Source organism: Drosophila elegans, unplaced genomic scaffold (assembly GCF_018152505.1).
Source record: "Drosophila elegans isolate 14027-0461.03 unplaced genomic scaffold, ASM1815250v1 contig_520, whole genome shotgun sequence".
Classification (NCBI taxonomy): Eukaryota; Metazoa; Arthropoda; class Insecta; order Diptera; family Drosophilidae; genus Drosophila; species Drosophila elegans.
This window is the reverse complement of record NW_024545903.1, coordinates 1,025,866-1,049,911: the sequence shown is the minus strand read 5'-3', so window position 1 is coordinate 1,049,911 and position 24,046 is coordinate 1,025,866. Positions and strand designations below refer to the sequence as shown.

Genomic DNA, 24,046 nt, shown 5'->3' with positions numbered 1-24,046 from the left:
GGGTAGGTGCAACACAGTGCAGCCGAAAAAGTTTCTCCTTTCCCGGGCGAAAAGTTAGCTAAGACAAACTCCCCAAAAACAACCCCCATCTCTGATCCCCGGCCCTGAGCTTCCGAGTCGAACTTGTTAGTTTGCCATATAGCGTCGAAAATTATATTATTTTAAACTTTTCAAATGTCACCAGAGAGTCAGAAATTTTACCGAATGTCAGTGACAAACTCTTGTTGTTGCCACTCTCTTCCGTTGTGTTCGTTAATTAAACATGTTGTCCCAATGAAGCGAACAATAAATCGAACTCCACAGGAAAGTGCTCGTACAGAAAAAGTAAAATTGAAAATTAACTGCATTATCTGATCGAACCGGGTAATTAAATGTGGCAATCATTTGGGCAAGTCAATCAAACGTCTAGGGGATGCAAAATACAAATACACTAAAAGGGTTATATATGTTGTTAATGCAATTTGATGTAAATTCACCATAAAATGTGTGCAATTTCAAAATCAGATTATTTCTTGAATAATGCATGCGTTTGGTTTTGACGTAGAATTAATGTTTTAATTTTAATCCTTGGTTGGAGATTACTTCAACTAACTAATTTAAACGAAATAAAATAATTGCCTTCATCTAATTTTCAATATGGATAAAATGTAATACATTAAAATTAGACCATGTAGCTGTAAAGCACTCATTGGATTTTATTTTAACTTTATTAGCCTCTCACAAATCTATAACATTTTATTTTGCTTTAATTCAAGCTTGGAAAATTTATAAATAAATAATAACACTATTTTCGTGGGCTTAACAGCTGTTTTTACCGATATTTTTCTTCGTAGTCTAGATAATTAAATAAATAAAACATTAGCTTTAAATTTGTATATTTCTAAAGTAATTTAATAAAATCTCAAAAGCATAAGAACATTAGCAACTACTGAACGATAAACCTTTTTTTAACTCGGGTTCTTTTCTGTGTTTTTATGTAAAATTTTATTCATGTTTTCATCGATAGCTGTGTTGTGTGAAAGTTGTTTGGTACATACCGTGTTGCATCTTTTACTAGTTTTATCGAAACTGTTATCAATTTGTGTACTGTGCTATTACCCAGTTAAACTTGCAATCTCAGATCCAATTCAAAGTCGTTCTTATTCTCATCTCTCCCATGGAGCCCATTACAATCTAAAACTGTCGCAAAATGTTACAATGCGATCAAAGCGAAACTTCAGCAATGTCGGCGAAAAAAAGGGACACAATGGCGTTGCATAGAAGCTCCCTCGCAGTTATGGCTCACAATCAAAGCAACAGCAGCAACACCAGCAGCAGCAGCAGCAGCAACATTGGCAGTGGCAGCGGCAACATCAGCAACTGTAACACAAATTGCCGCTGGAGGCGGTGGCAGGGCTTTTTCTGTTTGGAGAGTTTTGATGACACCCCGCCGTTTGCCACGCGACAGACAACTAGCTGGAAGGCAGCCAGCCATCCAGGCAGCCAACAAGTGTTTAGCGTTTTGTTTTCAGTGCAATTAAAAAGCGCCTACACGCCTGACACGCCCCCTCAAGTGTTGGCTGCCGTTGCTGTTGACAAACAGCGAAAGGCCACAAAAGACACAAAAGGGGCGGCGGTGCGCGGTGTGGTTTTGCTCAACACTTGAGTTTTGTTTTTTAGCAGTCTCGCCAGAGTGAGAGAAATCTGTGCCTGGTCTCATATTTTTGCCAGCGGCGCCTGGGGATATGCAGCACAAATGGCTGGCGTTAACCATTGCGTATACGTAATGTGACCGAGGAAGCGTATACGCCATGTGTCAGAAGAGCAGCAATGAGGCTACCGAGCCTAGACCCAGAGAATTATGCTAATCCAGTTCGCTTAGAATGCCTTAATTGCAGTTTTTCAACAATTTCTATAGAGTGGTAAGCTTGAAATTTTTCACAAAAACCAAGAGGCCTGTCTTTGTGGCATCGGAGTGCAGTAGATAGGGTGATTTAAAAATAATTTAATAACTTTCAGTCCGAACAAATGTGTCTGGATAAGAAGGGGTTGACAAGGCGCACAACTTTTGGCCTGGAATGGCCTTAAATACGCTTGAATTATTCAAAGCATGTAACTGATGAAGCAGAAACGAGACGAGAACCAAAAACTAGAACTCCAATTTCAATGTTTGAGTATTTTTGAGTGCTACGTGTTATAGATATGTGTTATGTGTATGCTGGCAGGCTGGTAACATTCGCCACAAGTGCGCCTAGTACACGCGAAAAAAATATGAGTAATTTAATCTCTTAGCAATTAAAGAGATTATTGCCACAAAATAATATTCACTACTTGGTGTTAGGAGTAACCATTTTTTCTAGTTTTTGTGATAAATAAAACTCACTTTTTAACGTCATATGAGAGAGTAATTCATTTTTACAAAAGGGTTTTTCTTATACATTTTTGTAATACTTATTGACAATGTTGTCTGGGATATCTTGATTTAATTTGGATTTCGTTAGATTTCCTCGGAGTGCATTTGTGTGTGCGTGCGAGTGCATTGCCTATTGTGCTACCAAATGAAAGTGGTAATAAATTGGACAAGATGTTGCCATAAACCACACCACGACAAGCCACAGCAAGCTTAGCTAGACAGGCCCATCGACCATAGACCATCGGCCATGGGCCACGGCCATGCAGCCAGGAATTGCAAATGCAACGCATGCTGCAGATGCAAGATGCAACTTGCAGCAACCAACATGATTATCATGTACGAAATGCATTCGAGAGCCCAGCCAGCTGGCCAACAGCTGACATAGCTGGGCACCAGAAGCCCCCACCCATCCACTCACCCACCTGCAGTTCCAGCTCTTGGCCAACCACCTATAAACCACAAGCGCATTTATGGCCATCAGGATGTCCTGGCCGGAAGGGGTTAGCTATGGAGGTTTTAGCGGTCCTGGGTTTGGGAGTTATAGGGGCAAGTTGCCCATTTAATCTCTCCAAGTGACTTGCAATTGAAATAGGAACGAAAATAACTCAAAGTGAATATGATGTGGGAGCAAGAGCAACAAAACGTAAATGCTTCTTAATGCATCGAATACTCAAAGTGGGGTTCGGATTTCCAGTCCGAGCTCTTGAGCTTGTCTGCAGCTATTAAATATTCTCAGTAGCTAAGCAGCTTGGTCAAAACAGCAGTAGCGGTCTTAGCTGCAAGTTCAAAAACTAATACGCTCAACTTGAGTTTGAGCTCCGTTAATTGTTTCGTAGCCCAGAATTGTTGTGATTTTAGTTTAAGTTTTGATTCACTTTAATTAAACAGATTTTAATAATTTTGTGACTGAGCTTCTGGACAACATCAGCATTATGTAGTTAATAAATTTTAAAATTGTCAATGCATTTTGAACATGCATTTGCGGGTACAACTTTGAATCCCTCCAATACACTGGTATTCTCATTATAATTTTGTACGTTTGATGCTTTAATAATTTTTTTTTACCTTTGTATATTTGAATATAAATTACTCTCAGCTATCGTGGAATTTTATAAAGAGCATAAATTTCATAGCACATTGCATCTGTTAGTTATTTTTGTTATTTATTTTCATGTTGTTTTGCTTAGCTTAATTTTATATTTTATATTTATATTTTTTTTACTATAGTCGAAAATCTCCATATACTCAAATTATTTTCTTTCGCTTCGATTGGATGTATTTAGAGAATTTAATACGCATACGCAACGTTGGCCCAGGCAAAGCTTCCGCCGTGAATTCGCTCCGTTCTCTCTTGTTGTCGCTGGTGTTGCTGTTCTTTAATATTTATATTTCCCAACTATCTCAGCAGGACAAGCCATCAAGCCTGGACCAAATGGTTGAAAACTTTTCGTTCGCACTACGTTGTTGTTCGGGACGCGATAGGATTTCTATGTAAAACATAATTGCAGATTAGTCGCAGCGGAAATGTGCAAATAAAAACAAAAGCAAGCGGCAGCCAAAGGGATGCAACAAAAGCAGAAAACAAAATCAAAATGTAATCGTTCTGTTGCCGCTTAAAGAGGATTAAACATGAGTGAAAGAGCTGCTGGGATGTGGGTGGTAGATAAATGAAAGCTGGATAAGGGATTGCCGGCAGGAGCAGGACGAGTGCAAAATGAAAGGGCCACTCGACACTTGCCGTATGAATGCGAGCTGCAACTGGCTGTCAATTTGTTTGCCATCCTACCACTCCAACCAGCTGCACAAAGATATTTTCAATTAATTAAGAACTAAAAAAACGGTACGAATGGAATCCAGGGACCAAACGGCTTTTACCGCAGCAAAGAATACGCTCTTGAATCGTTTGCTCAAGACGCAAACTATGACTTCAAATTTAAACGAGGTGCGGTGCTCAATGGCAATGCATTTCGCCTATTTGCACAACAAATGAAGCTGAAAATGACCCACGGGAGCTGTGAGTTTCGGATCCCTGCCCACTCTAAATGGAAACGTAAATATTTGAGCTGCAATCGAGATACCTGATAGATACCTGGGCCCCAGCTCAGTCACTTCCCCTCTTAACTCAGTTATTGATTGGTTAAGCATTCGGTCCAGAGACCAAATACGCCTCACATCGTCTCTTATAAAATGCAATTCCGAGATGTGATTGCGATGTCAATACATTTTTATTGAAAAAGAAAACGAGTGGAGACATCAAAGGGAACGATTTTTAAGTTGCCAAGCAATTTGTCCATTGCGAAATAACGTTTCAAAAATTGTACACAGTTCTAAATATCGATATTTATGCAATTAAATTTGTAGAAATAGTCAAAAGGCAAATTGACCAATTGGAAGATAAGGTAATCGTACCCGAAACATATTGGCTAAGCACTGAGTAGATTAAAAATAAACTTTCATATGTGAACACTTTTGAGCTGAGCCCGGTTTTAAAGAACAAATTCGTCGACTACCAATTAAGATATTAAGAACCATAAAATTGTTTTACACTCAATCAGGTATTTAATCTTCTTATGATGACTAGGTTAACCACTCACAATTCATTGCCGAATCCCGGTGAAACCATGTCCGTCCGTGATTGCGAGTGTCAAACGCAAATTCGGCCGCTGGCCAAGTGCGATAACTGTAATTATTGCACCCAACCGGCACTGCCTTTGCCTCTTGGCCCCACGTATGTCCTTGAGCCATGTGCCGACCTTATAAATTAGCTGCCAGGCGAGAAGTCAACCGTCGACGCCGCTAGTCTAATGAACGCACCACATAAACATAAATTATGGCCAGCCCCATGGTGGCGAACCCTTCGCGTAACCCCTTCTGTGACCCCCTCTCGTTGCCCCTTACCGTAACCCTTCTGGTAAACGGCGACCAGAGTTGGCATATTTGCGCAGCATACTTTTGGGCGCCGGACAGGGCGCGTTGCATACTTTTTGGCTGCGCTCGGTTTTATCCTGCAGTAAAAAGCATTTTTGGCAGGGCACTCGTTCGCTTTTTATACCCTCTCAAAGTAAGGTATGTACAATTTTTGCACATAAGTAAAGAAATGATTAATGTATAGTATAGTTATGGATTATTTATAGTGTGTGCCCTCTAATATAAATGTACTAATGACTCAGTTCCACAATCACTATAACATTAGGTGAAATAAACAAGACCCAACAATTTTATATAAATCAATTGAAATAAATATAGAATGCCCAATCTATAATTGATCAGCTCGGACTAGACAAATTCAAGGGATTGCAATATGAATTAAGTCAACCGGTCAACATAGCCAAAACCATTAACAGCAAGACCCAAAGGATATGATTTTTTTGGTGCAACATGTAGGGTATTTCAACCGGCGGTTTCGAAATTTATCCCTCCTCATCGTGTCCGTTTTCTCTTTTATTTCGCCACTCTTCTCACACTTTTTTTGCTTTAATTTATTTTCTCGTTTTTTATTGTTTTTCCTTGCATATGCATGTGTGTTTTACTTAAAATAAATGTTACTCTTTAATCATAATATATATTCACAGTTTTTGTAAGTAGGTTTGTGTGTGTGTGTGTGTTTTAAGTAAAACTAATATTTTTTTGTATGCATATTTCCGAATTTGAATATTTTTAAAGGTATTTACAGTGTTTTAAATAAATATACGCTATCCACTAAATAAGTTTATAATAATTTATAAAATCCTCATTCATAGAAATGCACTTTTAGTATGTGTAAAGTTATTGCCGATATGTGAGCAAGTCCACGAGGGACTATTTCTTGTGCGCTTAGAGGTGTGTGTGCGTGTCTGATTGCACTGGGTAACAAAAATTGACATATGCAAATATACTGGGATGCGGGGGTATGTGTTCCTAATAGACGTTGATGGGCTGATATGGCCAAATTCGGATTCAGCACTTCCTTATCCTTTGGGGACACTTACTTACTTCCAGCTCAGTATTTTTTGTTGGTATTGCCAGTGTTAAACGAAAACAATGGTGGGTAGGGGCGCGTTCTAACCTCAGCTAACAACGATTTGTGAAACTTAAGGGTATTATCTAAAATATGCCTACAATTAAAGCCTGGACAACTGCAACAAACTCAACGAAACTCTAGTATTGCACGATCGACGACGATTGGAAAGTAAGGCCAACAACAACTAACCTGCCTGCCACACTCAACACTGATTCTAACTAGCTAGCCTATATCCTTTATATAGTAACATACATATCCGTATATATACGATCTTAGCGATGCTTGACACTGCTCTCCTCTGCGATCCCCACTATATATATATATATATATGCATGCTGGTATACATAACATACTTAACATGTACTTTACTTTATAGCTGACTCCTTCGATTTCTCAGGGATTTTTCTATGGATTTGTGTGGCCTAAACTGATTGCCAAAACTATGCAACAGCGTGTGGAATTCTTTCGGTGTGATGGGGGAAACCTTAACTATTTCTGCTTCTTCTCTCCTCTTTTGCGGAGCATATTTCCGTTTTGGTAAGACTGGTTCTAGATATTTGCACTTAGCTGCAGTTCTTCCATCTATCTGTTGCCTCTGCTGACCAGCAGTGTGAGTAATGTCCCTGCTAGAAGAAGGCTTAAACTGCCCATCCACGGACATAATCGACTAGAGCCATTGCCCTCGTAGTCCCGGCAGCTGCCCGGTTTTCGGTTGAAGTCCATGCAGTAGATCTGTAAAATAAATTAATCAAAATTTCCCATAAAAATTGGTGTCCTTGGCTTACCTTGGTCAGGCTGTTCGCATATTTGTCGACCAGTTCGCGCGTGAACTTGGCGGCCTCATCGCCGCAAATCTTTCGGGCAGCATTTTCTGAACAATCTACAAGTTCTTTGATGGAGCTAAAATAATATTTATATAAATAAATTGAATTTATAAATTTTCTTCACAATATCTCTTCTCTTCAATATAATTTTATATTAATTTAGGTCAAACGATTTAAAGTTTCATAGTTTTCAACCTACCAGCAAATGGTTTTAATGTTGTCATTGAGGGTTCCATTCTCAGAGTTCTCCTGATTTTTGTTCGGCTTCAGGAACACCATGGTCTCCTTGTAACGATTCGAGCACACCTCAAGTTCGTCTTTTGCCTTTGCGGAGCAACGAACGTGCTTGAGGTACTCATCCTGGAACTTGCCCTTGTTGCACAGATCCCTGATGAGCTGGTTGGTTCCATGGTAGAGCTTGTTGAACTGATTTCTCTGCTGCAGATCCATGCAACGGCGGGTGTAGCTCTGGATGCACCTCACTCCCTTGCGCAGCTCACTGCGAGAATAGAATAAACATTTTTATAAATGATTTTAGAAACATGTAAAAAAAAACAATGATATATCTTGCACTTGCGGCGGAATAATCTTATCTTTTAAGTTGGCATATATATCCGAAAAAATACAAAATTTAAAGCTATCAAGCTAAATACGTAACATAGCTTTTTCTTAAGGTAAATGAAAATCTAGACCAAGTTAGGGTGCACTTAGTTAGGTACGTAACTAGGTATAGGTACCTAGGTACACCCTGGAATTGATGAAAAACAAAATCGTGTAATAACTGAAACGCAACCAGCAAATACAATTCTAATATTCTTTCAGCAAGATATATGCAAAAATCATCAAATCGATCTACACAGTACATAGAACACTTATATGCTGTGCTCAACAGATTGCGTTTGGGAGTTGAATCAAGAGCGTCCAGATCGACTTGGGAATTTTTCCATGGAGCCACTTACTGACAAAGTTCCTCCAATTCCTCCCGCTTGGCCGGGCCAATCGTGAAGTTCGACGTTAAACGCAGCATATCAAGTGGTTCGGCGCACTTGGAGAACTCCTCCTGACCGCATTCCTCCGAACTTGCCACCGAGAGTAGGAGCAGGGCTGGAAATCCGAGAACAGGGCGTGGAGTGGGTGAGAGACAAATAAACAAACAAACAGAAACATTGAAATAGTGCTCAAGCTGAAAGCTAAAAGGCAATCTGAGACTCTTCGCCAAAAGCTGGAGCAGCAGCAACAGCAGCAGCAGCCAGTCAGTTGCAACAAAGTTGCAAATGTGCGTCAGGGGTAATAAAGTTAAACGTAAGTGAAATTGGCATTTCATAAATTTTTCGACCAACTTTTCTTCTGCTATCTAAACGGGAATTCGGACAGATCGTGTCAGATTTGATATGGAAGATAACCCGAAGTCCGTTTACATATCTATCTACTCACCCGAGAACAACAGTAGAGTCCAGCCCCAGTTCCTATCCCAAAACTGAAGCATTTTCTCACGTTCCTTCTACGTCTGTTGCTTTATAGAATGCAATTGTTTGCAATTGCAGTTAAGTGCCTGTAACTGGTTTGGCTGAAAAATGAACCAATGGAAAAAATATTAAATCATGACAATTATAAAATGCATATGTTAATGGCAAATTACAGGCCTTAGCAATTTTTAATAGTTTCATACACTGTCCGCCCACTTGTGTGTTAACTTATTTATGGCCGATCAAGTCGCAGTAAAATAGGATTTACGCTTGCAAATAAAAGCTGCAAAATAAAGCGCAAAAAAAAATCACGACCAACCGAAAGAAAAAATTGATCTAAAAATAGTTTGATGTCTGCGATGAACAGAAAAGCGAAAGCAAAGCGTCAGAGGCTGTCTTGTTTTAATTTTGGGTTGGATTCGTTTTGTTTCACTTGGGGTTCCTTCTAATATTTTTCTTGCTGTAGGTGCTTTTATTTTTATTTTCGTTTTGCCAATTATTGTTGCAAATGTGGCGTGGACAGGTCAAAGTATAGTTTGAGAACACAAAACACTGGGACAAACTAATTTAAGTTGTTTTTAGCTTCGACAAAAGTTATTTAAACTCCCTATTAAGATAAATTAGATTTGAAATAATTAAAATACCAAATACCAAATAAAAGCATTTAAAGGGGTTTGCATATACGGAATAAAAATATACATATATTCTCAAAATAAAAGTCATATTTCAATGCTTTTCACATTCACTTTTGATTTTTATTTAAACTAATAAATAAGATAATTTGAAAGCCTTTTGACAAAGTTATGTTTGCTTAAAAATAAAATATTCTTTAGCTCTAGAAACAAAGTGCATATATAATTTATGTATTTCTAAATTTGCAATTTATATATTTATCCATTATAAATAGAATATTTTAAGACTCTCAGCCAGAAAAAAAATCATCACAGAAAATTTGCAATTCACTCGGATTATTAATATGTCCGATCTGTTTCTTTTCTCCCCTATTTGCCTGAAAAAAGAGACACACAAAAGCAAAAGAAGGGAAAAAACTAGTTCAATGTGCTCTTGAATTTCATGCTTTTGACGAGGTAAATTGTTTATACTTTCGATTATGTTTTGTGGCCATTTATGTTTTAACTGCTATATGTATATATAAATAAATATTGAGCGGTGAACAGCACTCGGACAGATGCATTTGATGCTTATAAATAAACGATAGGCAAATAAACACATAGCAAACACTTTCAAAGGCCTCTCAACGATTTCTCGGCCTTTGTTGACGTTCAAATGATTGAAGAAAAATATGAGACCCGAATGGAATTGGTACAGGTCAGGGTTTTGTGCCAGATGAAAGCAATATAAAAAGTAAACACATCGAAAGGTTTTCGCTGCTGCATACACAACGTAGGTAATTCAATGGGATTACATAAAGAAAACGGCCAAAGGTCAGTTTTTCGAATATTTACATGTGCATAGTTTTGCATTTTTAATTTGTAAGTTGCAATCACAAGTAAGCAGGTAGCACTTAAGCTGTCTGCACCGTTTTCTATTGAAATCGCCGCCAATTTACGCCTGTCTTTACGCAGCTGTTTCCCGAGCGCTGAGTCCGTTCAATTGAATATCGAAAACAAAACACTTAACGGAGGAGGAAGAATGCACAAAGAACTGTAAATTTGCGGGTTTTAAAAGTGAATTTCAATCAAAAACAAAGAGAAAAACCAGATATATTTGGAGCAAAATCAAGAAGATGGAGGGATAGTCTTAGCCCCTATTGCATTTATTTTAAATTAAATATTAATAATTCACAACACTAGAACTAGAAGAGCATCAAAACACAAATTTAAACAAAAAGACTTTGTCTTTCTGATTCTTACTCAAAGTAGTAATTTGAAGCCTACAAAATAAACAATAATATTATAAATTAGTTTAAGCGATTAGGTTAAGATGAAAATTTGTATATGTTTTTTTCTAATAGTGCAAACAAATCTAAATAATATAAATTTTTAAATATTAAAATTTTCTACATTCTGCAAAACTTGTGAAACTAAAAATTAGCGCACAATTAAAAATGCAATAAGAAATGAATTGATCGCTGGGAAACCTCAGATATTTTCTCAGTGCAAATTTCGCCTTGAAAGTGGCTAGGGGGCGGCGAAGGGGCGTGGCTCGGTCTGCACGTGATGGCAAGAATGCAGTCGGACGAGCCTCTCGATGGCGATATTGCGTGCGAGATCGTCGCCCTGTGCAAATTCAAGAGCCGGTTTTCTCTTTGTTTATTTATACATTTTTCGAACCGCTTTTGGTCTCAATTTGGTTGATTTGGTTACTTGTTTCGAATCGGATCGGATCGCCGCTGGATCGGCCGAGCGAGACACTTTCGAACGACAATTGCAGTGGGCGCCCGTCGACGAGCGTTATGGATCGAAACGGAGCGGGGCGAATGCGAATGCGAGTGCGAATCGGAGCGGACCTGAGCGGAGCAAGCGCGCCGTGTTTTTGGCCGGACGAGTTTAAGAACCAAAACTTTTGAAGAACTCAATAGCGACTGACCAAATGCAACAATAGTGGCAAGATCCCCAGCAAAATGATTGGTTCAGTCGCTTCGTTTTATTTACTTTTCACGACAAGGTCCAACGTTTTTGTTGGCAGCAAAATTCAAGCCGCAGCGGGCAAACTACGTCCGAACGGCGAAACGGTGAATTTGAATTTGAACGGAAAAAGAGGGCCAGCGTCGTTTCCCAATCAGAAATGTTAAATCGTCGTTTCCCTAACAGCAATGTTAAGCCAGCGAATGGGAGCCGAGCACCCGAGCCGAGTGCCAAAGCCAAAAAGCCGATGTGCACGCGAGCAACATGTTGCAGCAACATGCGACACACGGCACAAGGCAGCAACTGCAACAACAGGTATTTCTTGCTGAACGAGTGCAAATGATAAGCGGTCGGCATGGCAGATACAGATAGCCTAATCCCAAACCATGGGCTCTTCTTTTCCTATTTGCCTTTCAATTAATTTAATAAGGAGGAAATGGGGCTCGGCGATAAGATTATCCATTTGACCGAGGAAGTGGCATACATCCCGCTCTTTTTTCCACCCCACATTTGCCAATCATTTTTGTCGTTTTGTGAAATATTTGATTATTTATGTTTGTCAAGTGCCAATAGAAGTAACAGGCAACAACAATCAACTTCAGGTTCAAGTGTACTCAATTTACACGTGTGTCCTTGCCTTTGTTTTTCTTGCCCACCTCCACGCTGCATTGTAGCTTCGATTTTTGTTTGCTATATGCCAATTTAGCGGTCTGTTTGCATATTTACTTTAAACACTGTCTAAATTAGGCGGAGATTTCCTTTCACCGCCGTCCTTGGATTGTTTGCGCACGGGGGAATTCCAAATGGATTTCCGAACAAATCGCAGACACAGTCATAAATAGTTGGGCACAATGAGGACACTATCACAGGGTGTGGACACCTGTTAGGTTGATTATTCAATTGCAATCGAAGACAAAGGAATTTGAAATGTCTGTGGGCCAGCACTCAATTAGAAGTGGAATGGACTGAATGAAAACAGGCCAGAACGAATTTAAATTGAATTTTTAGTAGCCTTTAAAAGTGTCGAAATAGAATCGACTGAAAAGTGCAAAATACACAATTTAGAATAATAATAAACAAATGAACGAAATGATAATGGAAATTAAAAAATATTCTAATAATGAAAAAATGCAAAATGGTATGCCCTTGTGAGCATTGTTTCTGTACTCCAAATTTATAATAATTACTTTTAGCTAATGCGTATATAGCCAGTGGTATTTTCAGTTTAGCGGTTCATGAAACAGGTGGTTAGACCGTTAGGCACTCACGAAACTAATCAATATTAATACGATTTGTACAAACAAAACGAGTGTTTAACTTGATTTAAAACACTTATAAAGGTTTTTGTACCAGACGCTTTATCTATAGATCAGATAGAGTCGTAATTCATTGAATTGGCACTTAAGAACCGAGACTCATCTAACCCATTCACACAGTAGATTAGATAGTGCTTATTTTCATTTATTTTCATAGACGATTCAATGCGGAATGCACTTTAATGTTTTAATAAATAAATATAAGTAGTATAGCAATTGGAAACCCATAATGGGATTCAGGTGTCAAATAAATATAGTTCCGTAATGTATTCAAGTTTTTAAATATCCTTCAAAAAACTTATGTAATTTGTAATGTTGTAAGTATATAGTTTTAAATTTAAATTGTCTTTCAAAATCTCCAATTTAATTAATAAATGACAAAAGAACATACTTTTTATACTTGTTTAATCACTTTAGTTTTTGTATACGAGCTCTATGCATTTTTTTGTGAGAACACGATAAAATAATTGCCAACCTTTAATATAAATAATTGATATTATGATTATTATAACTTTTTTAAGCCGCTTTAATGCGAGTATAAATTAATAAGTGAAAACTTTACTTTTGGTAGAATATTGTTTTGTAAAGCTGTTCAACTATTGTTCTGGTGATAAGCCAATTAAATTTTAACTCAATTGGAAATGAGCAAATGCAGTAAAAAATGTAAACAACTTTAAGTGTGGCGTGCCACACATTCACTGCTGTGTGGATTGTTGTTCACTTCCAGTTTCGTTTTTGTGCTCTACTTTTGCATCCATAATTATCGGAACTTAACCCTTGGCAAGTGCAACAAGCACTAGTGTGTGTGCGGGGAGGTCATTACCACTGCCCGCATGCGTTTGGGTTAAGGATGAGGGGTGGATATGGATGTGGATGTGGAAGTGGAAGTGGGAGCAAAGCTTTAAGCCATTGCTTATACGACAAACGAAAACAAAACTCAAGTTTATTTTATTTTACTTGCCTGCCATGGCCGGACCTGCCAGAGCAGGATTCTCCTTTTAGCCATGCCAAGAGCCAAACGGCTAACACCTATACACACACATGCACTCGCCAAAAACACAAATCAGCTTCAAACTGGCTTTGAAATAATCTTATCTGAATATTATTGAGTGAAATAACTTGATAAGTTATTTAAATTTGGATACAAAAATAAGTATCTCGCAATAAAATGGATAGTTTCCCCAATTACTTTCGGTCGTAAGTGATTAAAAATGCTTTAAAAGTTAAAATGGGCTTAGACGCCACCAACTATTATTATGAAAATAATAACTTAATGTTTAATGTCAAGATTTAAACCGTACTTTACGATTTTTAAATGAATTGGTGGTGCCAAGAAGAAAGCAAAGATTTCTGCATAATTTTCGGTTAAGAAGTGCAGAGTTAATAACCGAAATTTATTGTCAACTTTGCTAATGTTTTTTCTTTGTGCACACACACACTTTTGCCCATCGCGCATTAAGGACACCAGCAACAACAATATAACCCGTGCGAGAAAGGCAACAAAAACAACGGTGAAAGTGGCCAAAAGGAGAGAGTTGGTGGTAGTGTGTGGGGGCGGTGGTGGGTGTGGCTCGCTTGGCTTTTGTTGCTGCTGCATTAGTTTGTGTTTGAACTTTGCAAGTTTTTGCCACGGTTGTTGTTGTTGCTGCTATTGTTATTGGTGTTGCTAGTATTGCTACTGCCCACAGAGCAGGGCAACTGTTGATGTTTACATTTAGCGCTTGGATTTATGAACTCCGCATGCGGGGCACGTAGCATAGGACAATTTAAAGTTTAGCACAATCGCCCAGCCAGCCACTCACCCACCCACACACACGCAGGCAGACGCATCAAGTAGGCCAAAATAGGGAAAACCCGCCAGGACCGAAAGCGGCGAAAGGTCAATTGTCCTTTGTCGAGGGGCTGGTTCGGTTTGGTGGACCCATAACAAAGGACAAACTCTTCTCGTGGCATTTATTCTCTTCTTAAGTATTTATGCTTAGTTTATTTTTATTTGTTTAACGGCAATGAGTTTACAAAAGGCCAGTCGGGAAATTAATGGACAGTTGGACAGCTCTGTTAATGCTCTGTTACCGAAATTGGGTGTTAAGAGTTTGGTTGGAAGGGATTATTTTTGGTTTTACTTTGGTTATGGTTGTGTTATGGCTGTAGAATGTATTTTGGTTTGTGTGTACTAAGAATAATTTTTTAAGAATTAAAACTTGATTGACACAAAAACAAAAGATTTATTTAAAAAGTAAATTTGGCTTTATTCCGTTCGTCTATTTATACAGTGCAAAACGTCTTAAACGTTTTCCTCAAAATTTTAAGAGATTTAATATTGTCCCTATACATAAATCTTTTATGTTTACTTAAAATACCATATAAATCATAAATTGATTATTTATTTTTCCATTTGAGTTATGATATTGAGATCCTAACAAAAATAAGCTTGATAATGCTAAAGGAACAATAATTTCTTAATAAAAGCATCAGAAAATATTATATAAATATTTTAAAAATTACACAAATTACTTTATTTTATTTAGTCTCCACTACGATTTTTATCACTTACAACAGAATAAGTCTATTAATTATTTGAAGGATCTGATTTCCTTAAAATGTAGCACTGGCGCTATCTATCGCAAACGATTTTATAAGTGTTTCCGCATCATCAACATGGCGCCACTGAGGACGAAATATTTTACATTGAAAAAGCAAAGTAAATGTAGAAAAAGAGTTTAGTTCTAAAGTCGAAACACTTTTGTGCGTTGGAGGCGCCACTGTGTTACTTACGAATTATTGAAGTTTGCAATGTTGTGAGAGGTTCATTAATCCCAGATCTTTTCACTCAACTCTTTAAAGATTTTATATCATAGCTAAATTACCAAAAAAATACATTTTTTTAATTTCCGTTACTTTTTCGCTTTAAATAACTCAACATAAATTAAAAGAAAATTAAAAACATGCATTGCTTTCGATTACAGTCAAAAATTGGTAAGTGTTTTGGTTGCTAATTGTTTTAGAAATTCTCATTTTATTGATACTGATATATGGTCTTGAATAATTCGGTTTTCCTTCAATAGATTGAAAAAAGTCGACATTGGGATACTGAACCAAAACTACTACTTTTTCGTTAACAACATAAGCTTACTGAAAAAACGCCAAAATTATTTTAGCTCCTAATTATTTGCTGTGGTTGAAACGCTAAACTCTTTTCAACAAATCCTGAAACTCTTCAATAAAATTCCTTATTCCGAACGGAATCAAAGAGATTATTTTACTAATTTGATGCACAAGCTCGAATTAATTGTTAGATTTCCCCATCGTCACCAGCAGTATAAGCAGGTTGACACTTTCAATTGACTTGTAGGTTGTTGGGGCTGATTATCTACCAGCTTTGCGACCCCGCTCCCCGACACTCCAAACAAATTGAGGCGATTAGAACGTTAATTGCGGGGCGTAAATCTGGCCAAGTGCCGCCCCAGCCGCATCACAACATCCATCAGGCCCGGCCAAAAACGAGGCTAGCAACCACTGGCCGTTCGGTCGTTCGGCCGTTTTGGCCAGGATTTACGAGCCACATTAGACCAGGCCACAGACTTCGGAGTCGAGTCGAGTGAAGTGAAGTGGAGTTCGCCCGGTCGGTTGTTTTGGCCTGCTCATAAGCAAATTTGAGGCAACAAGTAGCCGAGCTCCGCATGGTTCCAGTTTTGGCCAGAGGTCCCCTTTCCCGGCCCCAAAAGACCGACTTGCCACCGAGAATGTTTACGGCAGCGTTGACAGTTTAAATCGCTCTGTGCTCGTATATTTTGACGTTTTACAGCTCGTGTTTTCTCCTGTGCGAGTTGGTGTGTGAGTGTACCGAATGGCCGGCACTTGTTGGCCTGGCCTCAAGCCGCCTTTTGGTCATTGCCTAGGCCCAGGCGCTAAACGTGAGAAAGAAGCTTTTGCCACCGACCGTTTCTGGATCATTACGCGACCCGTCTATGGGTTAACGATGAGTTGAAGAGCATTTGGGCATTCGGCACTTGACTTGCCCACACAAAAGATACTCCGCAAGGGGGAGGTGTTGGATGTAGGCAAATACAGAGAGGGAAATGGGAGTAAATCGATCTATTACTGTTCGGGGAAAAAAAAATAAAGTACAAACTGCATCAAAGCAATAAACTCGAATTTAACATACAATATATTTAATATCTTATCTTATTCGAAATTAATAGAGTAGTTTCATTAGCCTGAAATGCTTAGTAAAAGTAAATTAATAATTAAAGGCTTGAGTGTGTTGAAACATTTTTTTTTTAATTTAGCTTACTTTAAATTCTATTGTGATTTTAAAGCTCAATTTCATACATATTTTTTGTTCCTAGCTTGCCTCTACAATTTTTGGCTTACGATCTTTAAAGAGTTCAGTAATTTTCAATTATTATTATATTATTTTCTATGAGACCACCCAAATTGATTGCATTCGATCTGTTGATATTATCACAATCACTGTCTATTATTTTGTTTCTTTGTTGTTTATGTTTTTTTCAGTGTACAGATCTTCGGTGGCCTTCTTCGGGGCTGGACCGTGATTTAATCGCCACTGCCCAGCAAACAGCAGAAAAAACAGAAACCCCGAAAAATATGGGAAAGACAGCCAAGAAACACTTTTCGTGAGCGGTAAAGTAGCATTGGAATATCTGTAGCAGTTCGCGGTTGTCCGGCACTCCGACTATTAGATGGAAAGAGACGGGACTAGAGGCGGAGACAGGGACGGAGAGAGTGAAGTGCGTGGCAAGCACTCGATCAACAAAAGGCATCACTTGGATGTCGCCTCGAGTGGATGTGGATGTGGTTGTGAAGTGCTGAAATGAACTACAAACACACAAAGCACGGCAACAATAGGGTGTAAATATTTGCATTCTCTCTCTCTCTAGCACGGCCTCTCGCCGTCCCTCTCTATTTGGTAAATCAAATCAAATATCTGTCAGATTAGAGTGTACACTCGCCTCAGGTGATGGTGATGGTGGGTCAGTGCCAGAACAGAAGGGAATTCCAAGTTTATGGAGGAAAATTTGGGTGAAGTGGCTGGTTTCGAGAAGAAACAAAAATGGGAAGACCAAGAAGATAGTGAGAGTCAAACAACAAGTGGAATCGATAGTGCGGGTATTAAAAGCCAGTGGAAGAGGCTCTTAAAGTCTGGGAAAGCTATTTTAAAAGTTATTGGAGTGTAAAATAATTAAAAAATAACTCCTGTCGACACCCAGAGAAAAACACCAAATACTTTTATATATTTGAATGTTACATTGTTTTTCCAAATGTTATCATTAACATATTTAATTTGTTTATCGACAAACAATATTGCTGTTTATTTTTTAATTTAAAACTAAGTTTATCTATACTTAAATTTAAACACAACACCTATCGGAGCTAAAATAGTACCGAAAATATTTAATTAATAGTGAAAATATTTGGACTGACCATGATTTTTCTCTGGGTGTATAATTGTAAAATATGTAAATATCGACTATGCAGCTAAAGCAGAGAAAGAAATAACTGTATTATACGTATTTAACATTCATTATCATTAGGGCTATAAACCACTCCGGAGTTGAATTTACAAATTTAAAACTAATCTATTTATTTTAGTTATTTAAATGGATTATTATTTAAAACAAAGCCAAATTTAAAGAAACGTACATTAAAATAAATGTACTCAGCATAAAATACATTTTTAAATATTTACCCAATCATTAACCACATAAGATTTATATATAATTGGGTACTAAATTAAAGGTACATGACAGAAAGAGTGAGAGTGGAAGGCAACGCAAATAAAACATAAAAACTATAAAAACCATTACGCGTAACGCAGTTTTGGTTTGGTCTTTAGGTACAGCTAGTTACTTACTCTGGTAATATGGCTGAAAAAACTCTTTATCTGCTTCTCTCCTTCTTTAATAAATAATTTAGTTCCACCTCTTTGAGTTTTTATATTTTCAATATTTGTTTTGCTTTCAATTAACTCAACAAGATTCTCTACAAATTGTTTCATAAATAAATGCATCGTTCATTTCATCATCTGCCCTGGTTCCTTTAACGACTCATTTCCAATTCATTTATTAGTGCGGCCAGCAGTGAGTGCGCCCCATGTTCGTGCTCAACTTTTCACTGAATAATTAATTTATTTTAATTTGTTCGCGCGCTCACAGCAAACATTTCAGTTATGGCATCGATGGTTTTTTCAATTATTGAATTGGTAGCTGGAAATTGTCATATTCCCCTTCAGCTGCTAACCCGTAACCTTTCTGCTCGCCCGTTGCCAAAGAGCAAAAGAACGTTGACAAGCGGCTGACAGCAGTTGCTGAACCCAAACGCCCAAATGGTCATCGATACTCCGGGTCCAACGCGATGTCTAGTCCCATTAATGAGTTCTTGTTGCTGCTGTGCTTGCCGATGTTGCTGCTGTGGCTCAAGTTGTTGCTGCTGATGTTGCTGCTGCTGTTGCTGCTGCTGTTCTGGCTTCTACACAAAGTTCAAGCCAGCGACAACAACAAGTTCATTATTGCCAACTCATCTCGTGAGTGTGTGTGCGACTTAAGCTGGTACTTGGACACTGCCCATGGTTATTGTTGCTGTTGCAGAGAGAGAAATATCTGTAAAACATGTAGAGTGAGCTAGGTAAACATTTTGCATCAAATTTATTGAAAGATTTTACGTTGTTTTGCAAGGTAATTTGTGGTTTCTTTCTTTTTCTATGCTCCAAAAATTTTTAATCACTCATAAATTGAATGCTTAATTATTTATTATTATTTATTTAAGTCAAATTTTTACTAAAAACATTTTGTTAAATTCATATGTAATCTTTCAAAATGTACTTACATATTTTTCTTAATTTTTTTTTGATTTGTTTGTTAGATAAATTAAAAATATAATAACATATAAGAAAATTGTGTAAAAAAATCTTTTTATTGTTGAGTACTTAAACCTTAAACATCCTCAATGAACTAAAACTTTGTGACGAAAAAATTTTTATTTTTCGGATTTACGAAATTCGTCAAAATGTATTCAAAAGAATTACGACAAACTATGTTACTTCACAAAACTAAATTAAACAAATTTTGCATGTTGAACATAGTTTTCGTTGTTTGACTATATATCAAGGAATAACACTTCGTTTTTCAACATTTTTAAACATTCGTTAAAAGTGATCTAGAATGGATAATTTAACTTTTATCTTATTTCTAATATAGTTTTACAGTGTTCCGGTGCTACCACTGCACTGTTCTTGTTCCCAAGCCCAGAACCTACAACTAACCAACCGTCGACGGCGACGACGGCGGCTTTAACTGACAAGAAGCCGGATTATTAATCGACGTTTAATTAATTTATAACCAATTAAGCAGCAACATAATGCGGCAAGCGACAACGACGAGAACAGAAAAAAGCGGCGGTGGCAGTTGGCTACTGCCGCAACTACCGCACTTTTGGAGCGGAAAGGGGGGCAGGGGAGAGAGGGGAAGGGGTGGCAGAGGGGGTGGTGCAGATCCCAGAGTGAGTGAGTCGTAAATGCCAAAACTCGTTCTAAGCTTTTTTGCCCCTGCAGCGGTCTGGACTACAAAAAAGAATTAGCCAGGTTTAAGTTTTTGCTCTTGGTCACTAGATCTCTGTGTGTGTGTGTGTGTGTATGGGGGGTTTTTGAGAGGGGGAGTTGGGGGATATATGTAGGGGAATGCTGGGAGAGTGCGAGGGGGAGAGCAAAAACCAATGTCACAATTTATGGCATTGTTGGGGCAACATGCACCTGCAGCAACAATGAAGCCGCAGCAGCAACAGTTGCTGCCTGGCGGCATGTTCACTGATCAGTTGTGATTTCTTTTTGCTGCTCGCGGGAAATCCTTATAAGCAAAATATGTTAACGAAGCATGAAAAGCACAAAAATTAAATTAAATCCAATACTCGCAAGCGGGCAAAAAAATTAGCCTACACCAGAGGCCTTTCTAAAAAGCAAAAACAATTGAGCAATCTCCCCCAGAGTCGCAGTCGCGGCATCAGCGGACGGTTCCTATTAACACATTAGAAGACCACAAAGCCGGGCACCGCAGGAGTGCACCACCGTACCACCGTACCCCTGCGCCACTGCACCACATCCATATCCACATCGCACCGCTCAAATCACGCACCACCAGCCAGGCAGCGACGTCAAGGTTTTGCAGCTGTCAATAGCAACTCCCGCCGTTTGATCAAGTGAACCAAATTATTGTTTATATCCTTCAGAGAGCTGGGGTAACTCAGGTTCAGCATGTGCCTGAGAGCGTTAGAAATTGGCTTGGATCAGCTTCGAAATTCTTTGGTAATTTCAATGGTATCATGGATCGATTTGAGTGGGTTATTTGAGGAGCAATGCTCAGGATCTGACGTTATTTTGAGTTTTGACCGAGAAGTTCTGGTGGGTAATACTCAAACAAGTGTTGCAGTGAAAAATGTTTATACATCATGCAGTTATGAGTCTATGAACTCAAATGTAAATGTATAATTACCGAAGAATATGAGCCACAAACATTGTGTATCTTCCCAAAGACTATTTCCATTTTATTATCAATTAAAAAATCTAACTTTAAAAGTTGCAATATTTTTGTTTACTAAAAATTAATTTACACACACTTATAATGATTTTATCTAATTAAAAAAAAATCGGTACACCCTTTTCAGCATTGTAATATGTTTTGTTAAAGTTTTTAAAGGCTTGAAACCAATAACATAGTAATTTAATAAAAAGATTTGAAAGCCGCAAATTGTTTATTCTTTCATTTATTTAATTTACGAAAGTTTTATTTAAATAAACACCATTGGTTTATGACATCCCATGTCGTTAACACCGCAGATCCCCTGTTATAACCCACAGTAAATTTAATAATTGTTATTTTTCACACAACAGTTCCCCTTTGATTATCACCTCCATTTCACGTCATTTTGCCCCCTCGAATCTTTTGCAACTGTAAAAATTTATTTGTATCCTGCGCCTTGTGCGTTTCGATTATTAGGGTATTTTCAGTTTTGGCCAATTGGTCAATGGTTCTCCGCGATTTGTGGCAAGTTTTGAGTGGAAGTTGCTCTGTTTTGCGGACGTTGCTGCTGTTGCTGTTGATGTTGATGTTGCTGGCGCTGCCGCTGCAGTCGCCGTCTCAGTTAGCGCCAAGATTTATGTGATCCTTAAGATTTATTGGTTTACGGCATTGTTGTTGCAATAAAAAACAACAACATTCATAAATTATCATTAAACGTTTAAATGTGACGCAGCAGCTCTGGGGGCACGCCGCATGCTGTATGCTGTATGCTGCATGTTGCACGTTGCCAGTTGCTGGTGCAGATAGCTGCAAGCTCAGTTCTGGTCAGGGAGAAAGAGACTTTTGCTATCTTTATAATGAGCCAAATGACATATTTATTTGTTGTTGCTGGCAGTGCGATGTTGTTGCTGCCACAATCAGCGCCCAGTCTGCAATCGCTCAGGTTGTTGCATGCAATTTCTTTTGGCCCGCAGTCGGGATCACGGTCTGGCGTCTAGACTCTAGACTCTAGACACATGGCGCACCAGAGGTGACAGCTGATTGTCATTGTTGGCATATTAAAACAGGCCCACAGTCTGCACGCGCCGCCAACGATGGGCTGGGTCTTTAGGCCCACTTCTACGTTGCTGCAGACCTGGCCCAGAAGCCCTCGACCCAGCCAAGACGTCTAAACGGCGACAGCCACTGACAATTGACACTCTTGGCCGAGTCCCGCATTTCACATCCCTCCTGGTTTCTACGCTCGCTCAGATTAACTTAAGCAACTAATTTCGTATGCAATGTGTGCCTTTCCTTGGACAGGGACTTCGACTTTGGAGGGGAATAAAAACTGGGAGTAGAACTGGAACTGGGAAAGAGGCACATAAACAAAGATCTTCGATCTGCAAACAAAAATAGGCCTGTAACTGCTTGAAGGTCTAGGGCAAGGATACAAAAAAGCCAAGCCACAATTACACACAATAAACAAAAAGATAGAAAGGACATCGAACAGAGGCTGTGTCTTCGAACCAAAAAGGGTTAAAAATAGCCGCACCCCTACTAAGTCTTAACCAAAAAAAAATTAAATCGACGAATATGAAGGTTCAAAAAAATGTACTAAATAACATCTAAACAATTTCAATCACATATTATACTTTAATCCATCTTGAAACAAACATAAATTTCTAAAAAAGTAAGTTCTCAATTTTTAAGAATGAGCTCATAGTTAAAATAAGTTACTTTACACATGCAGCAGAGCTACAATTTTGAAGACATCTGTAATTTCGTATTTATTGTTATGAAAATGTATTTCTTTGGAAAAGAGAATTTTTAAAAGAAATTGACATAGTCTTTAGTGTAACGTACAAAACGGCATCCTAACTTTATTTTTTTTTCTACAGATTAATATAAATTGTTTACTAAGTAGAACTACCGTAAAACCATAACTATTAAACTTAATGAAAAATTTAACTGTCTTTTCAAATACCATATATCAAATTTTTATTAACAAGAACCTCCTTTCAATGAGTGCAAAACAAGCGATAAATATAAATATAATACCCACAATTACAACATGGTACGTACAGGATCATAAAAGTAGTTAGAACCACCTTAAAGACCCCTGTTTTGCACCGCCCCCCTTCTAGCAGCCTACGCCTCTGCCTCTGCAGCTGCAGCTGCCTCTGCCGCTGCCGCTGCCTCAACATTTTCAGCCGGCAATCATCGTTTCGGGCCGCAGACTCACCAGCGGCGCAGTCTTTCATAGCCAGGCCACGGCCAATGCCCACTACCCAATGCCCAATGGCCAATGGCCACAAACAAAAGTGCGTTAATAGCCAAGACACACATGGCAAATGTGCACTGCCCCACCGCGTGGACGCCCCCACCGAAACGGGTGGTTTTGGGCCGGTGAGAGGAGCCTCTTCGGAGCCCGATGGCGGACAAGCAGCTAACGCGCCTTTTACAAATTTTTATTGAAAAATATTAAATTCTCATTAAGGCTGGAGAGGTCCGAGCAGGTTCCCAATCGCGTCCAGGCAGCATCTCGTACACACGGCCACGTTCGCTGGTGGTTTTCTGTTGTTTTTCCTGAACGAACCCGAACCGAAGTTGGCGCGCGCTCACATGCGCCGATAGACTCGCTTAGATAAAAGATGATTTATGGGTTTTATGGTGTGATGGGAATTTTAATTTCCAGCATTTTTGCTTAACAAAATTAAACATGGGACTGCGAGCGACAGCCGGATAGAGGCGATGCGCGGGATGAGGGGCTGGAAATTGGCGGGGTAAGTGGAAGAAAGCCATGCGAAGACAGGCCCAAACGGTTATTTGCCTGTATTTGGGACCCGGCAATTGTCAAATGAGGCGACCTCCTCCAGACGATTCCATTTTTAATTGAGCCAAAGCGCACAGCATGTACCCGCCAGCCGGTAACCAGCAAGCCAGAAAG

The 24,046-nt window shown here is 38.7% G+C and overlaps 1 protein-coding gene across 4 annotated transcripts; it reads right to left on the bottom strand.

Annotated features, from left to right (window-relative positions):
• Window positions 1-5,856: 5,856 nt before the first annotated feature.
• Window positions 5,857-11,389, bottom strand: LOC108149197. 4 transcript variants are annotated; one of them, XM_041709921.1, is made up of 6 exons: window positions 11,298-11,389; window positions 8,651-8,783; window positions 8,176-8,320; window positions 7,416-7,715; window positions 7,178-7,292; window positions 5,857-7,124 (listed from the first exon to the last, which is right to left on the bottom strand). In XM_041709921.1, exons 2-6 carry the CDS (start codon window positions 8,700-8,702, stop codon window positions 6,975-6,977), a joined length of 762 nt encoding a protein of 253 aa, XP_041565855.1. In that variant the 5' UTR covers window positions 8,703-8,783; window positions 11,298-11,389; the 3' UTR covers window positions 5,857-6,974. The 4 variants fall into 4 exon arrangements, with proteins under 4 accessions (XP_041565855.1, XP_041565854.1, XP_041565857.1 ...); XM_041709920.1 differs by having other exon boundaries at window positions 10,784-11,388; XM_041709923.1 differs by having other exon boundaries at window positions 11,010-11,388.
• Between the last annotated feature and the right edge of the window lie 12,657 nt (window positions 11,390-24,046).